The 23,120-nt window shown below is 39.1% G+C and overlaps 1 protein-coding gene across 1 annotated transcript in view; it reads left to right on the top strand.

The window, feature by feature from the left end:
- Positions 1-23,120, top strand: part of LOC126094835 (ubiquitin carboxyl-terminal hydrolase 3-like) — a 93,752-nt gene that overhangs the window by 14,665 nt on the left and 55,967 nt on the right. Inside the window, exons 4-7 of the mRNA XM_049909432.1 lie at positions 804-971; positions 1,046-1,273; positions 17,257-17,431; positions 21,264-21,402. Of these exons, the coding sequence (XP_049765389.1) occupies positions 804-971; positions 1,046-1,273; positions 17,257-17,431; positions 21,264-21,402 (710 nt within the window). The remainder of the gene's footprint in view (positions 1-803; positions 972-1,045; positions 1,274-17,256; positions 17,432-21,263; positions 21,403-23,120) is intronic.

Below are 23,120 nucleotides of genomic sequence, written 5' to 3'. Positions count from 1 at the left end.
TTGAAAGATGTGTGGGGCAACCCAGAGGATGACTTTTGACAAGATCACTGTTGAGTAACTTTCAGTGTAATTAGACTTCTAATTTTGCTTGGAAACTGTGATGGTATTTACTCTGTTGTTCAGGAACTGTTTGTGCACTCAGAGGAAGGTAGGTGGGAATATTTGATTTTGAGAAATCTAATGACATGGGGCAGTATTGATTCCTATGTAGACACTACCATTGTTAACAAGGAGACAACACTGTATGCATAGCATATGCTTCCACAAAACTCTGTTAATGAACACTTGATTGTTTCCTGTGTTGAATGTATAAAATATCATTTATTGACATGTTGGATGCATTAAACACAGAGTTCTGATGGCTTAAGTTGGTAGCAATCCGGATGCATTCAGAACCAGTCAACATATTTAGATTTCTATGAAATTGCTACTCCAGCCGACTAGTTCTCTGAATTTCTACTTAGAATGGATGACTGGAACAAAAAAGAGGATTTAATCTACAAATCTACAGAAGAAATTGGTCTTCAGACCTTAAATGATATTATATTCATGTTATGCGTTCATTTTCTCCATTGTTTCAAATGAACTTAATGAACAATGTATAATTTTTGGTTAGTATACTGGATTAAAGTTAGCGTTGCAGTGTGGTGTTGATTCTGAATTAATGTATATTGTTATTACAGGATCTGTAACGCTGGAGGGTAAGCAAAACTTAATAGTTTCATTTGTACAACACAGATTGTAAGAAGCATGTTATTACTTGAACCCACTAATGATTGAAATACAGACAATATTTTAAATAGGTATTCGACATCAGATGTTAACGGTGAAGTGAAGTACAAAAAACAGCATATAGAAAAAGTTGACAAACCAAAAAATAATAATGCCAAATTAAGGAGGGAGAAGAAAGTTGTTGGTATAAGAAACTTAGGTAATACCTGTTTCATGAATGCAGTACTACAGTCTTTAAGGTGAGTTTTTAAATTCCTGCTGATAATTTTAGTAATGAGACATGAGTAGTATTTTATTGTCTTTTCCATTTCAGCAACATTCAAGAATTTTGTTGCTACTTCAAGCAGTTGCCATCACTAGAAAAAACTAAGCAAAATGGCAGACGCGTTTATCAGTCTAGAACACTTAGAGAAATGAATGATGCAATAATGGCAGAGGAGTTGAGAAAAGTTCTTGTAAGTTTAACACAAGGTGGCACTAAGGGTGCCATTTCACCTGAGTCCCTGTTTCTTGTGATATGGAAGGTGGTACCTCGTTTCAGGTAAGATGGGGTGGTTCCTAGACCTTTGAAGAATATTTGCATGCATGATAGATCTCAAATTTAGTTGACATACATTTGATGATTGGCATAACAACCAATAAGTCCTTAAAAATCAATGAGTGAATAACGGTATTATGAATGAGTGAATAACAGTATTATGAAAAGGAAGGTTGTTACTCACCATATAGTGGAGATCCTGAGCTGCAGATAGGCACAACAAAAAGACGATCACAATGTAAGCTTCCAAGGCCTAAGACAACACACACACACACACACACACACACACACACACACACACACACACACACACACACACACACTGCAGTGGCAGCTGAAGCTACATTGAAAGAATAATAAATAGAATGAACCTATGTATGGGCAGGACAGGCCAGTGAGTGCGTGCGTGAGTGAATCTAATCTTTTCAGTGGTATGGAAAACAAAGTAAGCAGAAGCATATGGGAGTGCTACTCTGTCTTCCCCAGCCATATGTGCAGAACAAAGTTTTAGAATAAAAATAGTAAAACTTGAGGTTTGTTGTAGTATGACATTGTATTGTTCCTTCGCATTATTGTAGTAAAATCAGTGGCTACTTTATAGTTTGCTTGCTTAAATATGGCCATTAGTGTCAGGACTTTGATCTGTAGGTGATTCTGTGCCAGTTGACACAATCGTGAAGGTGCTCTAGCCTGTCAGTCTTCAAGTTTGTTGCAATTTGTTCAGAATGAGCCACAAAGGACCCGTTTGAATATGTTCCAAGTTATAACTTTCTCTACAAAATCCTCAAATATGGAAAGCCATTGTTCTCGACCTAGTCTGGGTAGAGTTTTGCAGCTTTTGCCATCCTGGCACAGCTTTTTATGCAGAACTCAGAGGTAGCATAAATGAAGTTTGCAAAGCAGTGGCAGTGCCTATGGCACAGTTTCTTTTCAAACTTGCTTCAAAATTTTGTCATAATAATGTTCCTTGTACTGTGAAAAGCAGTAAGTAGTAGGTGAAGGCCACGAGAAACATGATTGCTGGTCATTTTATTGTCTGTTTGCCTGTCAGAGGATAATTGAGTTCTGATATTTGCTACAAATTCATTTACTACATTATCAGCATTTAAAGTCAGCAAAAATTAGAAGTGTATCAAATGTGCCCTTCTTTGACACATTTCTTTAAAATCTGTACCTCTGATTTGCAGTTGTTAATATGACTTAAAAGGATACATGTGAGTAGACCAGAAACACCTATTTTCGTTTTGGCATCATTTCAGGTAAGGATCAGACTTTTGGCTTCCATAGTGTCTTTACCACCACCAATCGCATTACATAAAAATGTATTGTGTGCACAAGTTGAGTGAACCTTCTGTACATCATTTTGGATGCAAGTCACAAAATTTTGATAATTTGACTTTATTTCCATTTCTGTTGTGATAGCAAGAAACATTTATTTCAAATTGTTCAGGAGTATGTTCTCCTCCTTGCGAGCTTTGTTTCCCATTTACTCAAACTGAATCACAATCGTAGTTAGCTGGATAGGTTCTACTAAATTGTAAATCTTCTAAAAGTCCACTGCCCTTCTCATTACATTGCCTGGAAGATCTTCACTCTTGCTTTTTGACTGTGCCAATATTTCTTTTTGCACCTTCACCATCCTTGATGAATTTACAGTTCTTTTGATACAAGTCCCACACACGAGAAATATTTTAGGGTGTGATGCGTAAGTGTTATGTAAGTTGTGATGCGTAAGTGGTATGTAAGTATCTCATATGTAAATTGGTTGAGTTTCCCTAATATTATACCAGTGAACCGAAGTCTGCCACCTACTTTACCTATGACAGAGCATTCGTGATCATCGCATTTCATATCTCAACAAATTGTTACAACGGGTATAGTCCGTGTATAAACTTATGAGAGGAATCAATCCCCACTCTGCCCACTCAGCTACTTCACAAGGCATGTCTACAGCCTATTTCATGAAGTTGTAATGGCCCTGCCATGGTGCACATTTTAAAATCTGTGGCTATGCATTGTGCAGATGAGCATTTATTTTTAGATAAATGTGTAAACACCATGCGGAATACAAAAAATGATCGCCGCCTTCTGAAACACAAGATAGAGATGAAACTGTGCATCGTGATAAAGCAACAGCTCGAATTTCGTTGCATTGTTGGTGAATGTTCGTAGAAAAACAGTATTTTAATGATGCCGTAGCTCCTATATTGGCTCCATGTGATTTCTGTGTGTTCCCCAAAATAAAGAAAACTTAGGGCAGTCTTTCACAAGCATAGATGAAATTAAAATTTGTCAGTGAGAGGATAAAAAGCTCTCTGAAAGATAGTTCCACAAATGTTTTGGACTTTGGAAAATGCACTGACATCAGTGTGTAGTGTGTAACAGGGAATGTTTTGAGGAGAATAACACGGATGGAGACTAATAATTAAAGCTATTATTAGATGCACTATTCACCACAATAAGCCTGTTGCCTCCAGGAACATTGTCCATGATGCCATGAATGCCAGGACCCAGACAACAAGAAATGTTGTGCACCCAATTTTGTCAATATAAAAGAACTTTTTGCCTTGCTCTCTTAATTTCCTTACCTCTAACAAAGTATCTGCACTGCCGGTGAGTCACATCAGTTCTCTCTACCAGAATCTCACTTCTTCAGATCGTCTCCAGAGAATACTCTCTTTACACATTATCTTGTGCAAAACAACTGTCTGCCAAGGAAAATAATTTTGTTGTTGTTGTATTTCAATAGGAAATTAGCATAATGTCGACAACATGTTTTTGTTTGACAAAGAAGTCCTCCATTGTTTTCTCAAATTTCGTATAACTGTCTATAAGGATGAGTTACCTCCCAAAATTCATATATCTTGGCAGTTCGAGTAAACCATGTGGTTTATTTTCATGCTTCTTTCTCATGCATCCTGTTGCGGCTGTGCTGACTTTTGTACGAATTGCAGTATGGGACTGACAACGGTAACCGACAGTTCCTTTTGTTTCAACTATTTAATACAAGCTGAAATTATGTTAGAGACAATTGAACACTTTTTCTCGAAAATAATTACTCTTTGTATTGTGCACATTTTCTTGAGACGTAAACTTATCCATCACTTCTGAATAACTAAGTACATTTCAAAATACACAGAGTGAATTAGCTGATATCAGTAACTAAAATTGCATGAGCAGGATCAACATAAACCGCTGCACATTGTACAGCACTTCTGGACAGCAAACGGGAACTGATTTTGGGTTTGCAGTTGCAATGTCCTTTGTGGAAAGGCCACTCCCTCTCCAAGAGCGCTGCTCACTCCTGAGTATGCCAACAGATTATATCAGTAAAAGTTGACCAGTTCCAACTATGCTATTTTAGTCCCAGGATACTATGTTTATTGATTTTGTAAAGTGGACATTTTTATGTTTCAGAACATTTAAGCAAGTTGCCATCTTTACACCCCTTTGAAATCTCATCAAAATGGGGCTAAATATTTGTACCCTTTTTTCAGACTGTACCTTGTTGTCGACAACTTCATCACTTGCAAAAAGTCTGTGGTTACTGTTAGTATCATCTGCAACATCACTAATTTCTGTCAGAGGACTCCAGCTTTTTTGTGAGGACATCTGCGAAATCACGGGTCTCCAAGCTGTTACAGCACTATTTCCTTTTCTGTGCTGGAATCATTGACCTTTGACTATCCTTCCTTTTCTTAATCTCTTTCCCAAGGTGGCAACCTTTGACATTAATCCAGATATTCCTTGGGTTCTGCTTTCCTTTCTCAGGATGCATCTCATTACTTTACATCACTTTTCGGCTGAAGTAATTTTTGGTTTCCTTTTGGGTTTTACCTTCATTTTTCAAATTTTCTTGTTGTGTAGGCCATCTGAGGAAGGACACTTTAAATGGCATCTACTGTGTTCGTTGTTAGAGATCATCTGTGTGCGATACCCACATCGACTTGCATGCACTTCAAAGCCAATGCGGTAGCCTTTCCAACATTTTGGCGCAATTGTGTACCTTTTTGGTTGAGCCCAATGACAACACAGGTACTACACCGCTAATTCCTGGGCTCCTAGCTACCCATGCATGCCACGAGTAAATGCCCGTCGTCCTGCGGCATCAGGATACATGGTAACGGCCGTCTTAATAGATAGTCTTTTCTGTGGCTGGATTGTGCCTGAGGGAGAACCATTGATTGGCATGGTTGGCATCATGGCGGACATTTTGCACATGAAGCATTTTAAATTACATGAAAATAATGGCTGTTCTGATCCAGCCATCTCATCAGACAGGCCTAGGCATTTCAGTGTGCCCACTTACAACTCCACTGCTTTGCTTATTCTGGCTACCCCATGGGAAGAGGGACAAGCCAGGTGTACGAAAGTGAAATAATTTATACAATATGGAGGATGTTCTGGAACTGATGGGGATACTTTCATTGTAACAAAGCTATTATTTTTTGTTAACCATATTGAAGATCAATTTGGAGAAATTTGAGTCAGTGGGAAAAATATGCAGTGGATCATTATTAAAGGATCATCATTAAAGCTTTCTCAGCATCACAGACTGTAGCTCTTCAGTTATGTGGTCGTCTGGGTGCCGTATCACTGACCACTGCTTGATACAAAACTTTGCTTATGGTCTAGGGAAATGTTTTTCACAGAGAGCTGATGCTTTACGCTAGGAGCTGTGGGCTAATCTTGAGCAGAGCGGCATACTTTTTGCACAGTGCATCCAAAATGGTCCAAGGGTAATAGAATAGATGCAGACGTCTTTATATTAGCCCTTGAAATGAATGTCCCCCCAGAAAACGTTATGGTGGACAGGTGAGGTGTATACTGAGGCATGAAAAAAATGTGAATAGTTACATCTTGTCTATATAATGACCAATTATGTGGAAGTCGCAGCCTTCATTCCCACAGTTTCAATTTTTTCCAAACCAGTTCTTCCACTGTATTATTCTCTGTGGTTCCTGCAGCACAATCTTTGAGAAACACTTCCTGCTCTAGGCTGGAGAAGCAGCTTCCTCCTCTGGTGTCAAATGGTGACAGGGCTCCCTCTCGAGATCTCTCTTCTTGACCTAACACCAGCCAGTGACTGGCGGAACTGTGGCCTGTGCGTTCCAGCGCTGCACGTCTTCATCCATCGCTAAGCACATTACGGATAGGTCTTTCGCAAGAATCTTAGCCACCAAAGATGTGGAGGAGGGGGAGGGGGTATCATCCACATTAGTCATCTTGGGGCATGGCTGATCTGCCTGTCCCCTTCTCTTGTAACCTGGATGCCATTGAGATGGTCAGTCAATGGAATTGTAATTCATATTACTGTCACATGTTGGAACTGCACCACTTTATTTCCACCACTTTTGGAATTTGCGTCGCTCCACAAGAAACGTGGTTCGCTTATGACCATTTCGCAATGGTCTGTTTAAAGTGCATTCTGGTGGAACTGTGCTGGCTCCTGAGAGGGCAGGTGGAGGATCTGTACAGATGTCGTCAGTCAGTGGATTTCTCTTCGTACCACATTGGAAGCAAAGCAGAGCGGGGGAAAACTACCTCAGCAATCACCATTTGCAGTATTTATTTACCACCCGGTATGCATTGAGTTTACCACTTTAATCCAAAAACTTTCCTCCTCATTTGTTCTATTTGGAGTCCTCAGTGCACACTGCCCCTTGTAGAGGAGGACCACTTCCTCTGGTAGGGGCATTTTAATTGACCGCTTCTTATTGACTGTGAACTGTGTCTGCTCTGTGATGGTTCCTGCTCGTTTTTTTCAGTGTAGCATTTGGGTTTTTTTTCTAGCTATCGTCCTAATGTTGTTTTTCCACTAATCTGATGGCTCTGTTATGTTGGTCGCTAAATGACAGTCTTTGTGACAGTGACCAAGATGTGGTGATCCTATCACTTCCTTGCCACTACTAGATGGACCATCTACTACATTAGGCACTTCAGAGAACCAACTGACAGTTGTATACCTTTGTTGTTTCCTTTACACCCTTAGTCCGATACCATTGGTGCAAGATGTCCACGACACGGTCACCCCAGCTGCTGGAACCGCTATCCCCTTTTTTACATGTCCCCTCCATTGCCAAGCATGCCATGGTGGAACAAAGACATTGCAATAGCTGTTCATGATCATCAAAGAGCACTGCAATGTTTCAAGTAACAGAAAAACCTTATCACTTTTAAACAACTTTGTGCTAATGCTCCGTGTCTAATGCAACAAAGTTTGAAGGAATGCTTGGACTGCTATGTCTCCTCCCTTTGAATGTATGCCTTTTCATCAAAGGTGTCGGCCGAGTTCCATAGTATTTAGGAGTGCCAAAGAGCCACAGCTATACCAGATATTTACCTTCAGGGTGGTTTTTGTACTGACATGTCAGTTCTTACTGAACACCTTGTGTCAGTGCCAGCAGCCACTTCATCCGTAGCTTCCTTCCAGACGTGTAAGTGATGAATTGAACGCATGTCCGTTCACAATATGGTCCTGGACCCTAATTCCGTTCACTGTCTGGTTGTACAGCATCTAAATGTTACTCAACAGCTCCATCTCCTCAAGGTCTTCAACCTTATTTGGCACTACGATGTCTTCCCTTTGTGATTACAATGTGGTATTCTTGTTTCAGTCCCCAAACGAGAAAAAAACCCAAGATATGTCAACAGTTACTGACCAATTAGCATCACTAATGTGCTGGGAAAAGTGCTTAAAAGGATTGTCACCTACTGATTATGCTGGGTTCTTGAATATCGGGGCCTTTTGTTCCCATCAGTGTGTTTTCTGGGAGGGACAACCCATAACCATTCATCTGGTTAGGTTGGAAATGGCAGTCCAGTGGGCTTTTTCTAAATGTCATCACTTCATTGCAGTCCTTTTTGAACCAGAAAGGGTATATGACACTGCATGAGGCCATCACTTTTTACTTGGTCTCTGTGACTGGGGCTTCAAAGGCACCTTCCAAATTATATTAGTCAATATTTATTCCACCAGTTGTTCTGGGTTAGATTCAGTACTTCTCTCAGCTCACCCCTGTTGTGCAGCTGTTAATCCCTGCGCTGTGTGTTGGTGAGTTTTGCATTTGGTACAGCTCCCACTCAGTAGCCTTGGCTGAATGCCGGCTCCAAGGTGCCATTTGATGAGCCTCTGCTTTCACCCTTTCCCAGTGTTTCCAGTTGTCTGCTTCAAAAATCAGGGTTGTACATTTTTTTCGACATACCATGGCTGACTCTGATCCGGAACACTTCTTGGGTACGCATCACTGAGATGCTGCTTTGGGACTCCTTTTGACAAGAAGCTGACGTGGCTAAAGACTAGCTGCACACGGAAGCTTAACGCTCTCTGCTTACTTGCCCACACATCTTGGCGTGTGGATCATTCTACTGTCCTCCATATTTGCTGTTCTGATCTTGTCTTTAGTGGATTATGGTTGCCAGGTTTATGACTCTGCAGCACCTTCAGTTTTGAAATTGTTAGACCCCGTCAATATTCGTATTGTGTGACTTGCGACTGGTGCTTTCCAGACTAATCCGGTAGACAGTCCTCTTTGCAAAGTGGGAGTCTTCCATCTTCAGTTTGAATGCAACCAACTCTTTGTTCTCTATGCAATTGCCATTTGACAATGCCCAATCGTAAAATGTATCCCATTCTTTTTGCATAAGAGGGACTTGGAACTTCTGGTGCTTCCCGTCAGGTGGGGTTACCACATTGAATGTGCTTTGCAGCACTCTGCCATGACCTCTGTGTATTCTCCTCAGAATGTGCTCCCCTGCTTTCTTGCACCATCGTTCGCCCTTTCCTCCTTGGTTGGTACCCAGGCCACAAATTAGGACTAATCAATTTCAAGGACCTATGCTTCAGCAAATGTGTTCCTTTCAGTTTTTCAGTAGTATCAGGGTGCTTTTATGTTTCACACTGATGACTGTGGACTGATGACCTAGTAGTTTGATCCCCCCCCCCCCCCTCCCCCCTCTTTAAACAAACCAACCAGTTGATGACTAAAAGTGTGGGTAGGACGTTTTATGCTTTCATATCACCCATTGGTTAGGAACATTATTCGTTGCCGGGAACGTGTGTTTTTATTGCAGAGCAGAAAACCCCTAACTGCATGCTCTGTTTTATTAAACAGACCTCCCTTGACCATGTTTTAATATGTAATGACTCGGTGAGCAATCTCCATGGTATTGTCATGTTACTATCGTCACCCTGTGATACCTGCTGTTCACCTTCCCATTGAGCGTAATCATATTTCTTGCTTTTCCATTTTAGGAGTAGCACTCTGTTGACTGATAGATGTTATCCTCATCTTTAACACTTTGTCTATAATGGATCAGGGGTGGGACGGCTGTGGGGGAACTGTGTGCAGAGTCCCGGGCATGCCTGTATGCGGCTTCAAGTATTTCTCTCATGTTGTTTTATTATTGATGGTGCAACTGATGTCCATTACATTGTAGCCTTTTTTACTTTACATTTCTGGATCTTTTGGTGAGGGACTCATAACATTACTGTTAACTCCCTTACCCACAGTCAACCAACCAACGTCATTAATATCTCCATCCAAGATAACATGATGTATTCTCTCTACCAAGAAATCCTCAGTCTAATCAAAAATTTCACTTTATACCCCCATATGCTCTTAGTTTCGATAAGAACCTTGGGTGTGGTACTAAGTCAAAAGCTTTTTGGAGGTCAAGAAATCCTACTTTCAGGAAATACTTCTTCCACATGACTGCCTTGATCCATTGCTTGCAGGATGTCATGTGAGAAAAGAACTTGGGTTTTCATATATTATGGTGTTTTTGCAACCCATGCTAGTTGGTATGCAAGAGGTCATTCTTTTAGAGATACCTCATATTATGCATGAGCTCAAAATATTTTCTAGAATTCTACTACAAATGGCTGTCGAGGATATTGGGTAGTAGTTTTGAGGATCAATTCTGCAACCCTCCTTGTAGATTAGTTTTACCTGTGCTTTCTGTCAACTGCTGGTCACGGTCTTTTATACAAGGGATCTACATTAGATTATTACAGTTGCAAGACATTTTTCTTCATTTTTGGATGTATTCAATTTTTTCTTAATTTCTTTGATTGGGAAGAATGACAGAGCACTGAAAGAGCTAAGTAGAACAAGGCTCCTAGAGTAAATGACATCCCTTAGAATTACTGATACCCTTCTGAGAGCCTGACATGACAAAACTGTTCCACGTAAGGTGCAAGATGTAAGAGACAGGAGAAATACCTTAGGCTTTAGGAAATGCACAATGATTAACATTTCAAAAAAGGCAAGTGGTGATGTGTGAATATTACCAAACCATCAGTTTACTAAGTCATGGTTGCAAAATATTGACAAAAAATATTTGCAGAAGAATGGAAAAACTGGTAAAAGCAGACCATAGGGAAGAACAGTTTGGGTCTGGAGAAATGTAAGAAGTGTGAGACAGTACTGACCCTATGACTTCTTTTAAAGTGTGGGTTAAGAGAAGGCAAACCTATGTTTATAGCATTTGTAGACTTAGAGAAAGTTTTAACAATATTTACGGAATACACTGTTTGAAATTCTGAAGGTAACAGGAGTAAAACACAAGGAGCAAAATGTTATCTACAGTTTGTACAGAAACCAAACAGCAGTTAAAAGACTTAAAAGTGCATGAAAGGGAAGTGGCGATTAAGAAAGGACAGACGGGTTTATAGCATATCCATGATGTCATTCAGTCTTTATATTGAACAATCAGTAGAAGAAAGCAAAGAAAAAATGGGAAGGAGTTTAAAGTTCAGGGGAAAAAAAAATTAATGTTTGCTAATGATGTATTTCTGTCAGAGGCAGCAAAGGACTTAATAGAGTTGTTAAATGGTATAGACAGCATTTTGAAAGTAATATATCAGATCATCATGGACAGAAGCAATACAGGGGTAATGGAGAGTTGTTGCATTAAATCAGATGATGATAAAGGGGGCAATTAGATGAGGAAATACGCCACTAAAAGTAGTTGGTGAGTTTTGCAATTTGGGCAATAAAATAACTTATGTTGGCTGAAATAGAGATAATATGAAAGGAAGATTGGCAATGGCAAGAAAAGCATTTCTTAAAAAGAGAAAATTGTTAACATTGAATACAGATTTAAGTGTTAGGGAATCATTGCTCAAGCTATTTGTCAGGAGTAAAACCATGTACTGAAGTGAAATGAAATGTGGATAATAAGGATCTCAGACAAGAGAGAATAGAAGTTTTTGATATGGTGGTACTACAGGAAAAAACTGAAGATAATATGGGTAGATCTTGTAACTAATGATGTGGTACTGAATAATATTGGGAAGAAAAGAATTTTTTGGCATAACTTGTCTAAAAGAATTTGATCGGTTGATGGGACACATTGTGGAACATCAAGGAATCATCAGTTTAGCATTGGAGGGAAGTGTGGGAATAAAAATTGGAGAGGGAGATGATGAGGCAAATACAGTAAGTGGGTTCAAATGATACAGTAAATGGGTTCAAATGAGCGTAGGTTGCAGCAGTTATTTAGGCTCACGCAGGATAGAGTGGTGTGGGGAACTGCATCAAACCAGTCTCAGAAATGAAGAAGAGGAAGACATATAAATGAAGATGTGTGTATCAACAAGTACTCAACTGAAAAACCTCCCCACGTCCATTGGCCCTATGTGACATTCTACGAGATACACGAACTAATGAAATAAAGAATTTTTTACATGATGATACACAAAAGTATCTCAAAACATGAATGAGATGTGAGGTGATAATCTTGATGAATAACAAGTGGAAAAGAAAAATTAGAAGAACTATAACGTAGTGTAGTCTTGTATCAGTGAAAGAACAGTCACATGTAAATGTAAAACTGTTAGAGGATATTTAGTCATTTTAGGTTTGTGTACACAAAAAACTCTTCAATGATGACCTGCAGGTGGTCCTAAAACAAAGTAAATAAGAGATACCAGATCCTCATCTGTGGAGACTTAAATGCTATCTTGGGAGTTGTGGATACATTCAGAGACCAACACATCAATGAAAATGGTAAACAACGTAGAGACTTTACAGCTTTCAACATCATTAACACATTTTGAAGAAATAGAGGTACATAAGTTTACATGGAGTCATGAGGCTTAAAGATGATTAATAGAACACTTAATCGCAAATGACAGTGATTAGGTTGAAGATGAACATGTACACTGAGGAAGTGATAAGTGTTCTGATCACTATTTAATCTTCACAACAGTTACAATGACTGCTAAGTGAAAGAAAATTAGGCCAAGAAGACAGACAACCTTTTGAGGGTGTCTTTAAGTGTACCTTCTGGAACAAGACAGTGGTAGGAAATTTCATCAAAGTTGGCTATAGAAATATCTGCTAGGCACTCCAGCTGTTCCGGATACATAGAAAGAATGGCAAAATATTAAAGAATGTGTAGAGGGAGTGGCATATAAGGCATTTGGGAAAAGAAAGGATTAAGGGTTTGGAATGAAAGCTTCTCAAAGGAACCGCCAGGGTACCTGAGAGCGCTAATGCGCTGCTTCCTGGACTCGGGTAGGCGTGCTGGCCCCGGATCGAATCCGCCTGGCGGATTAATGACGAGGGCCGATGTGCTGGCCAGCCTGGATGTGGTTTTTAGGTGGTTTTCCACATCTCGTTAGGTGAATACCGGGGTGGTCCCCATGTTCCGCCTAAGTTAAACGGCTCGCAGACATCTGAACACTTTCACACTGTTCCATGGATTACACTCGACGCAGACAGTTGGGGTACACTAATTCCGTCCCGGGGGGGTATGGGGTGGCGGCAGGAGCTAACAGAATCTCAATCAGTTTGCTGCTAGTGAAACTGGAGCTCATATTTACTTGCTTTTCGTAGCTTAGTTTTTTATAGCTAGTTGTGTCACCTTAATATAAATATTACTGTTAGTATAGCAATAGCTATATCCCAGAAGTAATGTCACCATTTCACTTTTTACTATCAGTTGTTGCTTCATATGATCTTCCTATGAAATGTGCTACAGGTTTCACCAGAAAACTTCAACACTTCGCCGTCTGAGTGGACCATGTCATGTAACATTCACTGTCAACTAACTACGGTTGGAAAGATGATAAAGATCGGTTGTGGTTCCAACATAAATCCTCTTCCCACTTTCGTGGTAAAAGTGTGTAGCAACGTACTTCCACCGGAAAGATCGCTTAGAGAGAGGAAATCAGCTGTTGGCCATTTCAGCTCGAAACTTTCCAGTACCGTAGCATCTGGAATTAGTGAAATGTATGGTGTTGAGTGTTACAGATCCCCCCCCCCCCCCCCCCCATAGTGTGCGCTGTGTTGAAACTTTCTGCGAGGTTAAAATACTATGTACTAGACTGTGTCTCGAACCGAGATCTTTAGCTATCCACTGGAGAAGTATTATCGATGTCACCCCTTCAGCATTAACATGCCAAATCTGATTAACGATGGATGACCCTGCGTAATTGCGGGACAAGGCTTAAGCGATAGAATAGAATGAAAGCTTCTCAAAGGCTATTGAAGGAGAAGATAGAGCCCACAAAAACTCCTCCAGAATAAAACACCAGAGACTGGAGTGTCAGCAAAAATGGAACCACGCCAAACAAATAACCAGGCTAGCCCACCAAGAGTCATGCGATATTTTTTATGACAAAAGTAGAACAAGATATACACGGGATTGCCTGTGAACTAATGACACACTTCAATAAAACAGAGAAAGGTACTCAAGGGCTAAATACAAGTACCGAAGGTCAGTGGAAAGAATTCTTCAAAAAATTGTGGCAAATAGAAGATCCAGAATTGGGGGAGAAGGGGATCACATCACATAATAGGCAGTGGATTCAGTCAAAATAGAGCTGCAAGTAGTTTTTTGTATGGAAAAGAGGAAAGCCTGTGGACCAGATTGTATTAATATAGAACTTTTAAAATAAGCCGGTCACTTTTGTGATTTTAGATTATTACATTTATTTAATGAATATTGGCACCATTGTAAAATCCGAAACACTTGGAAAATATCAGAAGTAATATAAATTTTCAGAAAATATCATAGAAACAATTGTGAAAATTACAGAAGAAATAGACTCATAAACTCTGCTTATAAAATATGTACAAAAGTAATTAATGTTTAAGGACCTATCGGATACACTCGTATTAGAAGAACAAAGTGGATTCTGGAAAAGCCGTTCAGGCAGTGGGTGGGTGGAGGAGGGGGGGGGACGAGAATTCAATTCAGACATACATATAGCTTTTATTGACTTAGAAAAAGCTTCCAACAGTGTGAACAAAAAGAAGAATGTATAAAATTGACTTGATGATTAAGAACTGGAGACAGGAAGTAAATCTGGGTATAGAGAGTGATAGAAATAAGTATGTTGATGCCCTTATTTGTGCAGATGATGTTACCATTTTGGTAGAAGGTGAAGATGAACTACAAAAAGCATTGAATAAATTGCATCAATCAACGAATGTCAACAAAGAAAACTAGAATCATGGCTCACCATGGGGAATACCCCCTCCCTCACTTAAAATTAATGATAATACACCATATCAGCAGCACTCCAACTCCACTTTTTTAGGATGGAACGTAAGCTATGACATGGACAGTAATGTAGAAAATAATCTCAACAAACATCAATCAATATGCGGCTAGATTTCTTAGCAAAGTGAGAGGTGTTGCTTTGGAAGACCGTATAAGAAATGAAGGTACTAGGAGTGAACTACATATTTATATTTATATATTTATAATAATAATGAAAAGATTGAAGGAAATGAAATGTTACGGGAACATCACCTACAAAGATTGAGTGCAGAGAGAATCTGGCCATGCTGTACCAGGTAAGAAGAAGAAGGGATGTAGGAAGTCTCAGAATTTGGTGGCAGTCAAGATGGACCAGACACAAGTACCTTAGCCTTGAAGTGCAGAAGAAGAAATTCTCTTATGTATTGATAAAGTATTGGAGCCATGGTCATTTATGGTGGTCGCAGTTTAAGCTAACTCATCAGGTTACAACCTAATCATGACATACGCATGTGTAGCGTATTTTAAAATAAGTAGCAGCTACAGTGCAACACTCTTTGACATTGGCAGTATTAACTGAACTGTAATGTATCATTGCAATCACAATCTCTTCCTTCTTGTTCCAAAATATGATGAAAATTCCAAACAACTTTGAAAGGTGTCAGTATCACCACTAATAAAATGTTACACAGCTTGAATTGCCAACCATCTCGATTCTCAACTGGAGCTCTGTGTTAAAATTAGGCCACAAACATGTTGCTGGGACATGATGTTTTTCTTCAATTTATGTTCTAATATTTTAGATGGGCCTTCTGCCAGTCATTTGCAGTTCTTTCCGAGTGTCACATGTTTATTGTGAACTCTCCTTGAATGAGTATGTGCAGAGCCTTGCGAAGCACCAGTGGCTGCATGCCAGCAGCACTGATTCCCTTGCACTGCATTCTGCCAGTCACAGAGTTATACGAGGTATATAAAAAAAGAGTCATCCGATTTTACAAAAATCATACTATTATGGTAATTGAGATATGTGCATGAACAGCATATGGTTGGAAAGAGCAAACTCTCGAGTTTTACTTGGTTCCCACTAGGTAGCAACAGTGTGCGCCCATTTCAGTTCTAGTAAAAATGGTGTCGGGACAACAGAAAGCATTTTGTGTTCTAAATTTTGTGCAGTGTGGGTCAGTAATAACTGTTGAGCATTACTTTCGTAGTAGGTATAGCTTGGATCCTTGTACAGCGCAGAGCGTTAGACAATGGCATGAAGAATTCCGAGAAACAAGCTGTTTGCGCGAAAGCAAATTGCCAGGCGGACCATGTCCCCCATTGTTGAACACAGATGTCGAACACATCCACCGTACAATATCTCAATGTACTTGAGAACTTAAAACAGGCTGGGGCATCGCCACACTGGCATATGGAAGTGGGGGAATTTTTAAATCAAAGGGTTTCTGAACAGTGGATTGGTCACACTGGACCAAATGATTCGGCCTTATAAAACTGGCCTTCAAGGTCACCGGACCTGTCTGTATGTGATTATTACTTGTGAGGGTTTATAAAAGACTCTGTGTGCCTCCATTACCAACAGCAATGAATGAACTGAGGCATCTCATAACAGCAGCTGTGGAAGCTGCGACTCAAGACATGCTCGCTGCAGTGTCACAAAATTTGATTACTGCATTGACATATTCCATGCATCTCAATGGCGGGCATATTGAACACCTATGAAAAGATATGAAAAAAAACTTATTGAGTGTTTGTTCATAAAAAAATTCTTTGTATGTGTGTATTGGTTTCAGAAATGTAGAGGTGTTAAATTGGATGATTCTTTTTGATACACCCCTTATTGTTCGAGCTATAGCCTCCGATAATAGAAAAAAGTTTTCATTCTGCACTGGGGTATGCACTACTTTCAAACTTCCTTGCATAATAAACTCTTTGCCTTTCTGGGATTTGAACCCAGAACTTGCCTTCCATGGTCAATGCCCTTACTGAGAGATATATTCTCTTTCCTGCTTTCCAAACTTCACAAAAGGTCTTCTGCATACCTTAGGGGATAAAAACTTCTTTGCTCCAATAGTGCTAGTCAACATAAGTTACGGTGGAGAACTAGGAAGTAAGGAAAGTAGAAGGGGAGGTATTTACAGAATTGAAAGTGTGAAGATAGGTTGCGGGTCATGCTTGGATAGCTCATTTGGTAAGGGTGTTGCTTGCAAACGGCAGGGTTCCTGGTTTGACTTCTGGTCTGAGACAGGGTTTTAATATGTCAGGAATGATACTGACATAGTTAAATAATTCAGTATTTTCAAACCCAAACTTGGAATTTTGTCATAGCCATTGTGTATACTTAGTGGGAAGACGATATGTAGCGATCAACAATATGTGGAAACCAAATGCTGAGATGTTAGTGACAGCCTAGTTCATTAAAATTTATATGTGTAATAGTCTTTCACCAAGTAGTGTAGCATCCTTCATGAATATGTTTCGATTTTTAGGGGTTACCAACAACAAGATGCACACGAGTTTCTAAGATACATGCTAGATCGCTTACACACGGAACTGCTGCACCTTTTGCCCGACTTTTCTCTGAAGGAGAGCCCTTATATCTCCCTACAGAAAGGGCGTACATCAATCGTCACCAGTGTGTTTGGGGGAACACTGCAGAGTGAAGTAAGTTGCTGCAATATATAATATATATAGTTATTAAATGGTAATAAATTCTGTTGTTTATTCTGCCTCTGTTTACATTGGTTACCTATTCTTCAGGTGTATTGCATACACAGTGTTGTGTGGTTGTATGTTTCATTGTGTATTTATAATGCTTTAATTTTCTTTTGTTAAACACCTCAGATAAATGTGTTGTGGAGATACACTGTTTTGGTGGAAATTAAGCCTCATTTGGCAGCAGCTGCCAATGTTAATGGCAGTTGGCGTGACTGGTTGTGTAATTTTGTGGAGCTGAAGAAGCTCTGTACAGTTCAGTCTTATTTATCACTAATTGGAGATTAAATTAAATCAACAGTAAGGGGACTGAGAGAATTGTGAAAGGTGCTCCCAAATGTTCAGTAGAATATGCTGTAAGCCTTAATGTAGATATTTTGTTGTTCTGTGCTTGTTAAATGCATATCTGTTCTGCACCTTGAGTTTAATTTCTATGACTGCAGTTTAAGATTGTGTTGAATATACATACAAATTTATAGATTTTTTTGAATAATGTCTGATAAAAATGGAATGCATTCTGTGTTGCCCATCTGACAGTCTGGCACTAGCCACTATGAAGGCGCTGGCCGGAATGGCCGAGCGGCTCTAGGCGCTTCAGTCTGGAACCGCGCGACCACAGGTTCGAATCCTGCCTCGGGCATGGATGTGTGTGTTCATTGGACCTATCCATTAAAGAAACAAATAGGGTGCACACATTTGTTTGACAAAATACATTTATTTTGCAGATATCCTGTAGGTACTTCAGTTAAGGTATAAAACGTTTCTACAAATTTTCCTCTGCCTTCTGTTGTATGTTTGTAAGCTTAAGATTCATTATATAGTCTTCAGTGAATTGCAGTGTCCTCAGCAATCCTTTTGTCAGCCAGGACTGGTATTTCTTTATAATGTTTAGCAGTTGTCTACAGTTTATAATGCTCTAATAAGTGGAATTTTCATCCATCTTGTGCTGCACACATTCCTATTATGATGTTAATTAAGTCTGGAAAGCACATTTCAGAAGCATAAAATTTCTGTGTATAGTAGATAGGACTTTCCATTGTTTGATAATTCACATGCAGTTTGTGTTTGCTGAAGATGAGATGGTCAACACTTCTTGATAAATGACAGAAGTAAAACACTTTGTATTTGTGTAAACAAATGTATAAATTTGCACAGAATCAGGATTTGGTTTCCTTATATTTAGTTAAAATCAACAGGCAGAATGCTATTATTTCCATCAAAGAGAGTGCTAAATTCTACAAATATAGTTCCACATTTTGATTATTTATTTGTTGTGGTATTCTCCTGGGAACAACTATCTTCTTACAAAGAAGTCTAAGAGTGTCAGGCCCTTCACCTCCCAAAAAACTGCTACCATAACTTCTCTGACCTATGGAACAATCATAGCCTTCTTCAGAATGGACTCAACAGGAGGAAGCTATTATTTTGATCGTTGCTTGGTTTCTGGGTTCTGATGAAGAATACAGATTTCATTGATAATGACAACAAAACGTGTATCCTGCAGAGGAAGATTTGTTGTCGTGCGTGCAGTGCATGTCGGCTCACAGGTGACATGACGAAAACTTAGCTGAAATTCAGATAGGGTTCATCATTGTTGCGAACCCTGCATGTGTAATTATACCTCTGTATGATGTCAGTTGACCACCAAGGTGCTTGCTGGATTATAAATAGCAAAGGTGACTTATTTCTGCATAAACTGCTGAAGTAGTGGCCAGCCAGACGCCCCTGAATTGACCCCTAAACAACTTCTTTTTGTCCCCCTCCCCTGGACATTTTTACCATACAGTTTTAATTTGGTAAACACACATCTGCTGGAAACAATTTAAAAAATCATTTTTACATGAATTTTGCACTCTTCAACAACTTGAGTTTTGAAAAATCATTCTTGCTTTTGTTGTCTCTTGATTTTGTTATTTTTGAGGGACATTTTACCCTGCCAACTAATAATAAGTGACCTATTTTCTGTAATGTTTGGCACTAAACGAGGGCAGCATCAGACCCAAATGATTGAAAACAGGACGAAAAAATGTTATCAGGTCTTAACGCAAGCAATAACATAATTGAATTTGAGTAAATGTATATACCTTTGAGCCTTTTACCGCTTTGAATTTGACTTAATAATTGTTTCTGCAGTTTTGGGAAGTTGCCATAATTCATGCCGATGGGGGTGGAAAGAATTGCATCAGGACCCATAGGAGCTAAAGCACAGGGAAGGTGTTGATACAAAAAACTCCTTTGTATCTCTCTTAATCTGACCCAAAAACAACACAGTAGGGTACTGCAACTACTTGGTGTGCCCTGTCAGCAATCGTGGCATGCATAGGGCTGACAGTACATATCAAACTTATGATATTTCCATTGCCAGTGTAAGATACATCGCCATTCCCATCAATGTGCCTACGACTTTTACTGCTTCACGCATTTTCGTTTGACAGTCAGTACTCAAAGGGTTATCATAAACCACATGAAATTCTGCTTTTATCTCGTAATTCTCATCCAGAAGTGAAAAGTGACTGTCTGAATGATATTGTACTTCCTCTCTCTATGCAAAAACCCATGTAACACAACTTACAAATCTAAAGTAACCATTAAATCAGTGTTATTGTTGTGTTGGCTTCATATAACTGATACTGGCACACAGACATGACATAAATTACACTGTTAAGACTGAGACACATTTGTCACTGATAACATAGTTGATGCGACAAATCCCTAGGATAAAATTTGTGTAGTGTAACAAGAAAATTTGTGTAGTGTAAACTAAATTGCAATAGTGCCTTGTACAAATATGCATAAACTGGTGGCAGGTATCCAAATGCTAAGAAGAGAAAACATAGTTTTACAGATTCATCTGAGAGCAAAGAGTGATACCCATGACACGTTTAAAAGGTAATACCTCCTTCTTGCTGTTTATATTGTCACCTGCCATGTCTACAGTATGCTCGACCACCGTATCAACAAATGGTTATATTGTGGACAAAACTGGAAGATATTCATAGGTCGTTGTGTGGTCATTGGAAACATGGTGTTTAGCCACAGCTGATTTCCTTGATTGAACATGATGTATGTGCAGTAAATGTGCACCATTTGTGTGTAATACCCATGTTCTTCAAAACTTTGTGCTGTGAGTTAAAGTTGTTGTTACTATTGTCCATTGTTGATGGAAGTGCAGCAGTGGCTCAAAGCCCAATATTTATGAAGGCTTTGACTTCGATGTATTGGTAGACTGGGAAAATTAAATTGGCATGCATGGATACAAACTATTCACCAGTGGGGGAATTTATGATCCTGTAAGTTACGAATGTGGTCAGCTCGATCATAGTGAATTTTCAGTCAACTCATTGTATTCAGATGTTGAATGAGATTTTTAACATAATTTCACTACATTCGATTGCTTCCAGTTAAAGAATCTGTTCTGCACAAGTCGAAAGTAACAGAGAATGTTTAGCATAAGTGCGATGAATAAGTGATTATATGACAATGGACAATGGCAGAAAAACTTAAGAATACAATGATAAGTGCAACAGAAACAGAAGAAAGGAGGCAAACACAGTAATACCCCCCCTCTCTTTCTCCCCCCCGCCCCTCTCTCTCTCTCTCTCTCTCTCTCTCTCTCTCTCTCTGTGTCGTGTGTCAGTGTGTGTGTGTGTGTGTGTGTGTGTGTGTGTGTGTGTGTGTGTGTTTTGGGGTGGAGGGGGTGGTGTTAATTATGGTTTTCTGACATACAATCTGTAATGTGTGCTGTGCAATGTAGAGAAATCAATTACTGTAATTGTTTCAGGTACGGTGTCTTAACTGCAGTACAGAATCAAAGAAACATGACCCTTTTCTGGACCTTTCTCTTGACATACCAGACAAATTTCAGCTCAGCAGAAAGTATAAAGACCATGAGGGTGGCATTCCTCCATGTAACATATCAGGCAGGTGGATCATATTTATTCTTTTCATTTTATTATTGTAAAGAGAGGAAAATTTTACTTGTGCCAAATAAATCCTTCATAATGACAATATGAATACCTAATTATAACACATGAGGTGAACAATCACATAATCAAATGTATTGTTAGGAAGATGACCGTACCCAAAAATGTCCTTAAAGTACTCACGGTAACCATTCATTGGTGCATTAATGTTACCTCAGTTACATTAGGAAATGCCCACAACAAGACATAGGGATTAACCCTTTCATGGATAAAATTCATTTTTTACAGATTTTTAAAATGTTAAGGTGATAAGTTTCTTTTCAGTCCCATTATTATATTTTCACCACCAAAATATTTTTTAAAGTTCTTCATTTTTTCACAACAGGAAGTAGGACACACATATCCCATGAACCAACGCAAGATACCTTTTCTGCTGACTGACTGATTTTGCAATTTTATTTTTTAGCCATAAACAAGATTTTGCGGAGAATAAAATAACTACAAATTATACATGCATGTAATCTTTTTATTTGTGTAGAGCCAGTGTAAAAAATATTCATTACATTTCAGTTTTCATGATACATGATCAATACTTACAAAACTTTACATACCATGAAACTTGGAAAAACATGGTGTGGCACAGAGTGGTACACCACAAGCAGTGCAAACAACTTTTGTTCTCTTCTCTTTAGAGTTTGTGCTGCAGAATCTGCATCGCTTCCTGGTGCCACTGTCTTTCGGTACATGTTTGCCAACGTTCACGAGCTGGACGTCATCTGGCACACTAGAGACTCCTCTCTTTGCTAGGAAGAAAGTGGGCATTGATTCCCTCTTTTTCCTGGATGAATACCCATTAATCAATTGTCTTGCTAATCTTTACAAATAATGTCTGCTGGAACACATATGTCCCACTAATTTTATTTCGATTATAAGATAGTACAGTCGCTGAGAAGTACATTCCACACTGTATTTGTACTAAAAAATGATTATTAAGTTAATAATAAGATGAATTACTTACTTCAGACATCGCTGGGAAGTGAGAAATGATGAAAACTGAAGAATGACACAAATAAGTGGCGTTGCAGCGGCCATATATACACGCCAGTCAACAAAAGTAGTCACCGCTTCTCTATTGCCTTTGCAGCGCAGTCCCGATTTTTTTCTTAGGTTCAGTACAGTCGTCCCTAGATGGCAGCACCGTGCAGAGCTGGGTAACATATATCCCGACACTTGAACTGGCGCTCAAAGTTAGTGGGACATATATGACCCATCAACCACGAAAGGGTTAATGAAAATTAAAAAGTTTCTTGTTAACTTTTTCTCACATTACATAATGATCTAGATTTAAAAATTGAAATTTGCCATTGACAGTGCAAGTAAAATATTTTCTTGTAAACACATTCAGTTTTGTAGCATGCAATCAACTATTGTTCTTCAATAATTTTTGGTGTATGTATCTTAATTTTTCTTCTTTCTTTTTAGTAGAAAGGTCACAGCTGATGACTTCTTAATGTGCATTGTTTTTCATCCTAGTCCCATTGTGTTCATTTCACTTTGTGTACGCACAAATGGTGTATAAAAGTGTTTTGATGTGCTATTGATAGAGATTAAGTAGTCTGTGACTGTAACTGCTAGAGGGATTTGTTTTACTTCTGATATTATGCCTTCAGTGACAATATTTTTATCTTCTTATTACTGTCCAACAAATTTCAGAG

The sequence above is a fragment of the Schistocerca cancellata genome, chromosome 8 (genome assembly GCF_023864275.1).
Source record: "Schistocerca cancellata isolate TAMUIC-IGC-003103 chromosome 8, iqSchCanc2.1, whole genome shotgun sequence".
NCBI classification, from domain to species: domain Eukaryota; kingdom Metazoa; phylum Arthropoda; class Insecta; order Orthoptera; family Acrididae; genus Schistocerca; species Schistocerca cancellata.
Note: the sequence above shows the minus strand (reverse complement) of the source record. Positions and strands in the feature narration are given on the sequence as shown.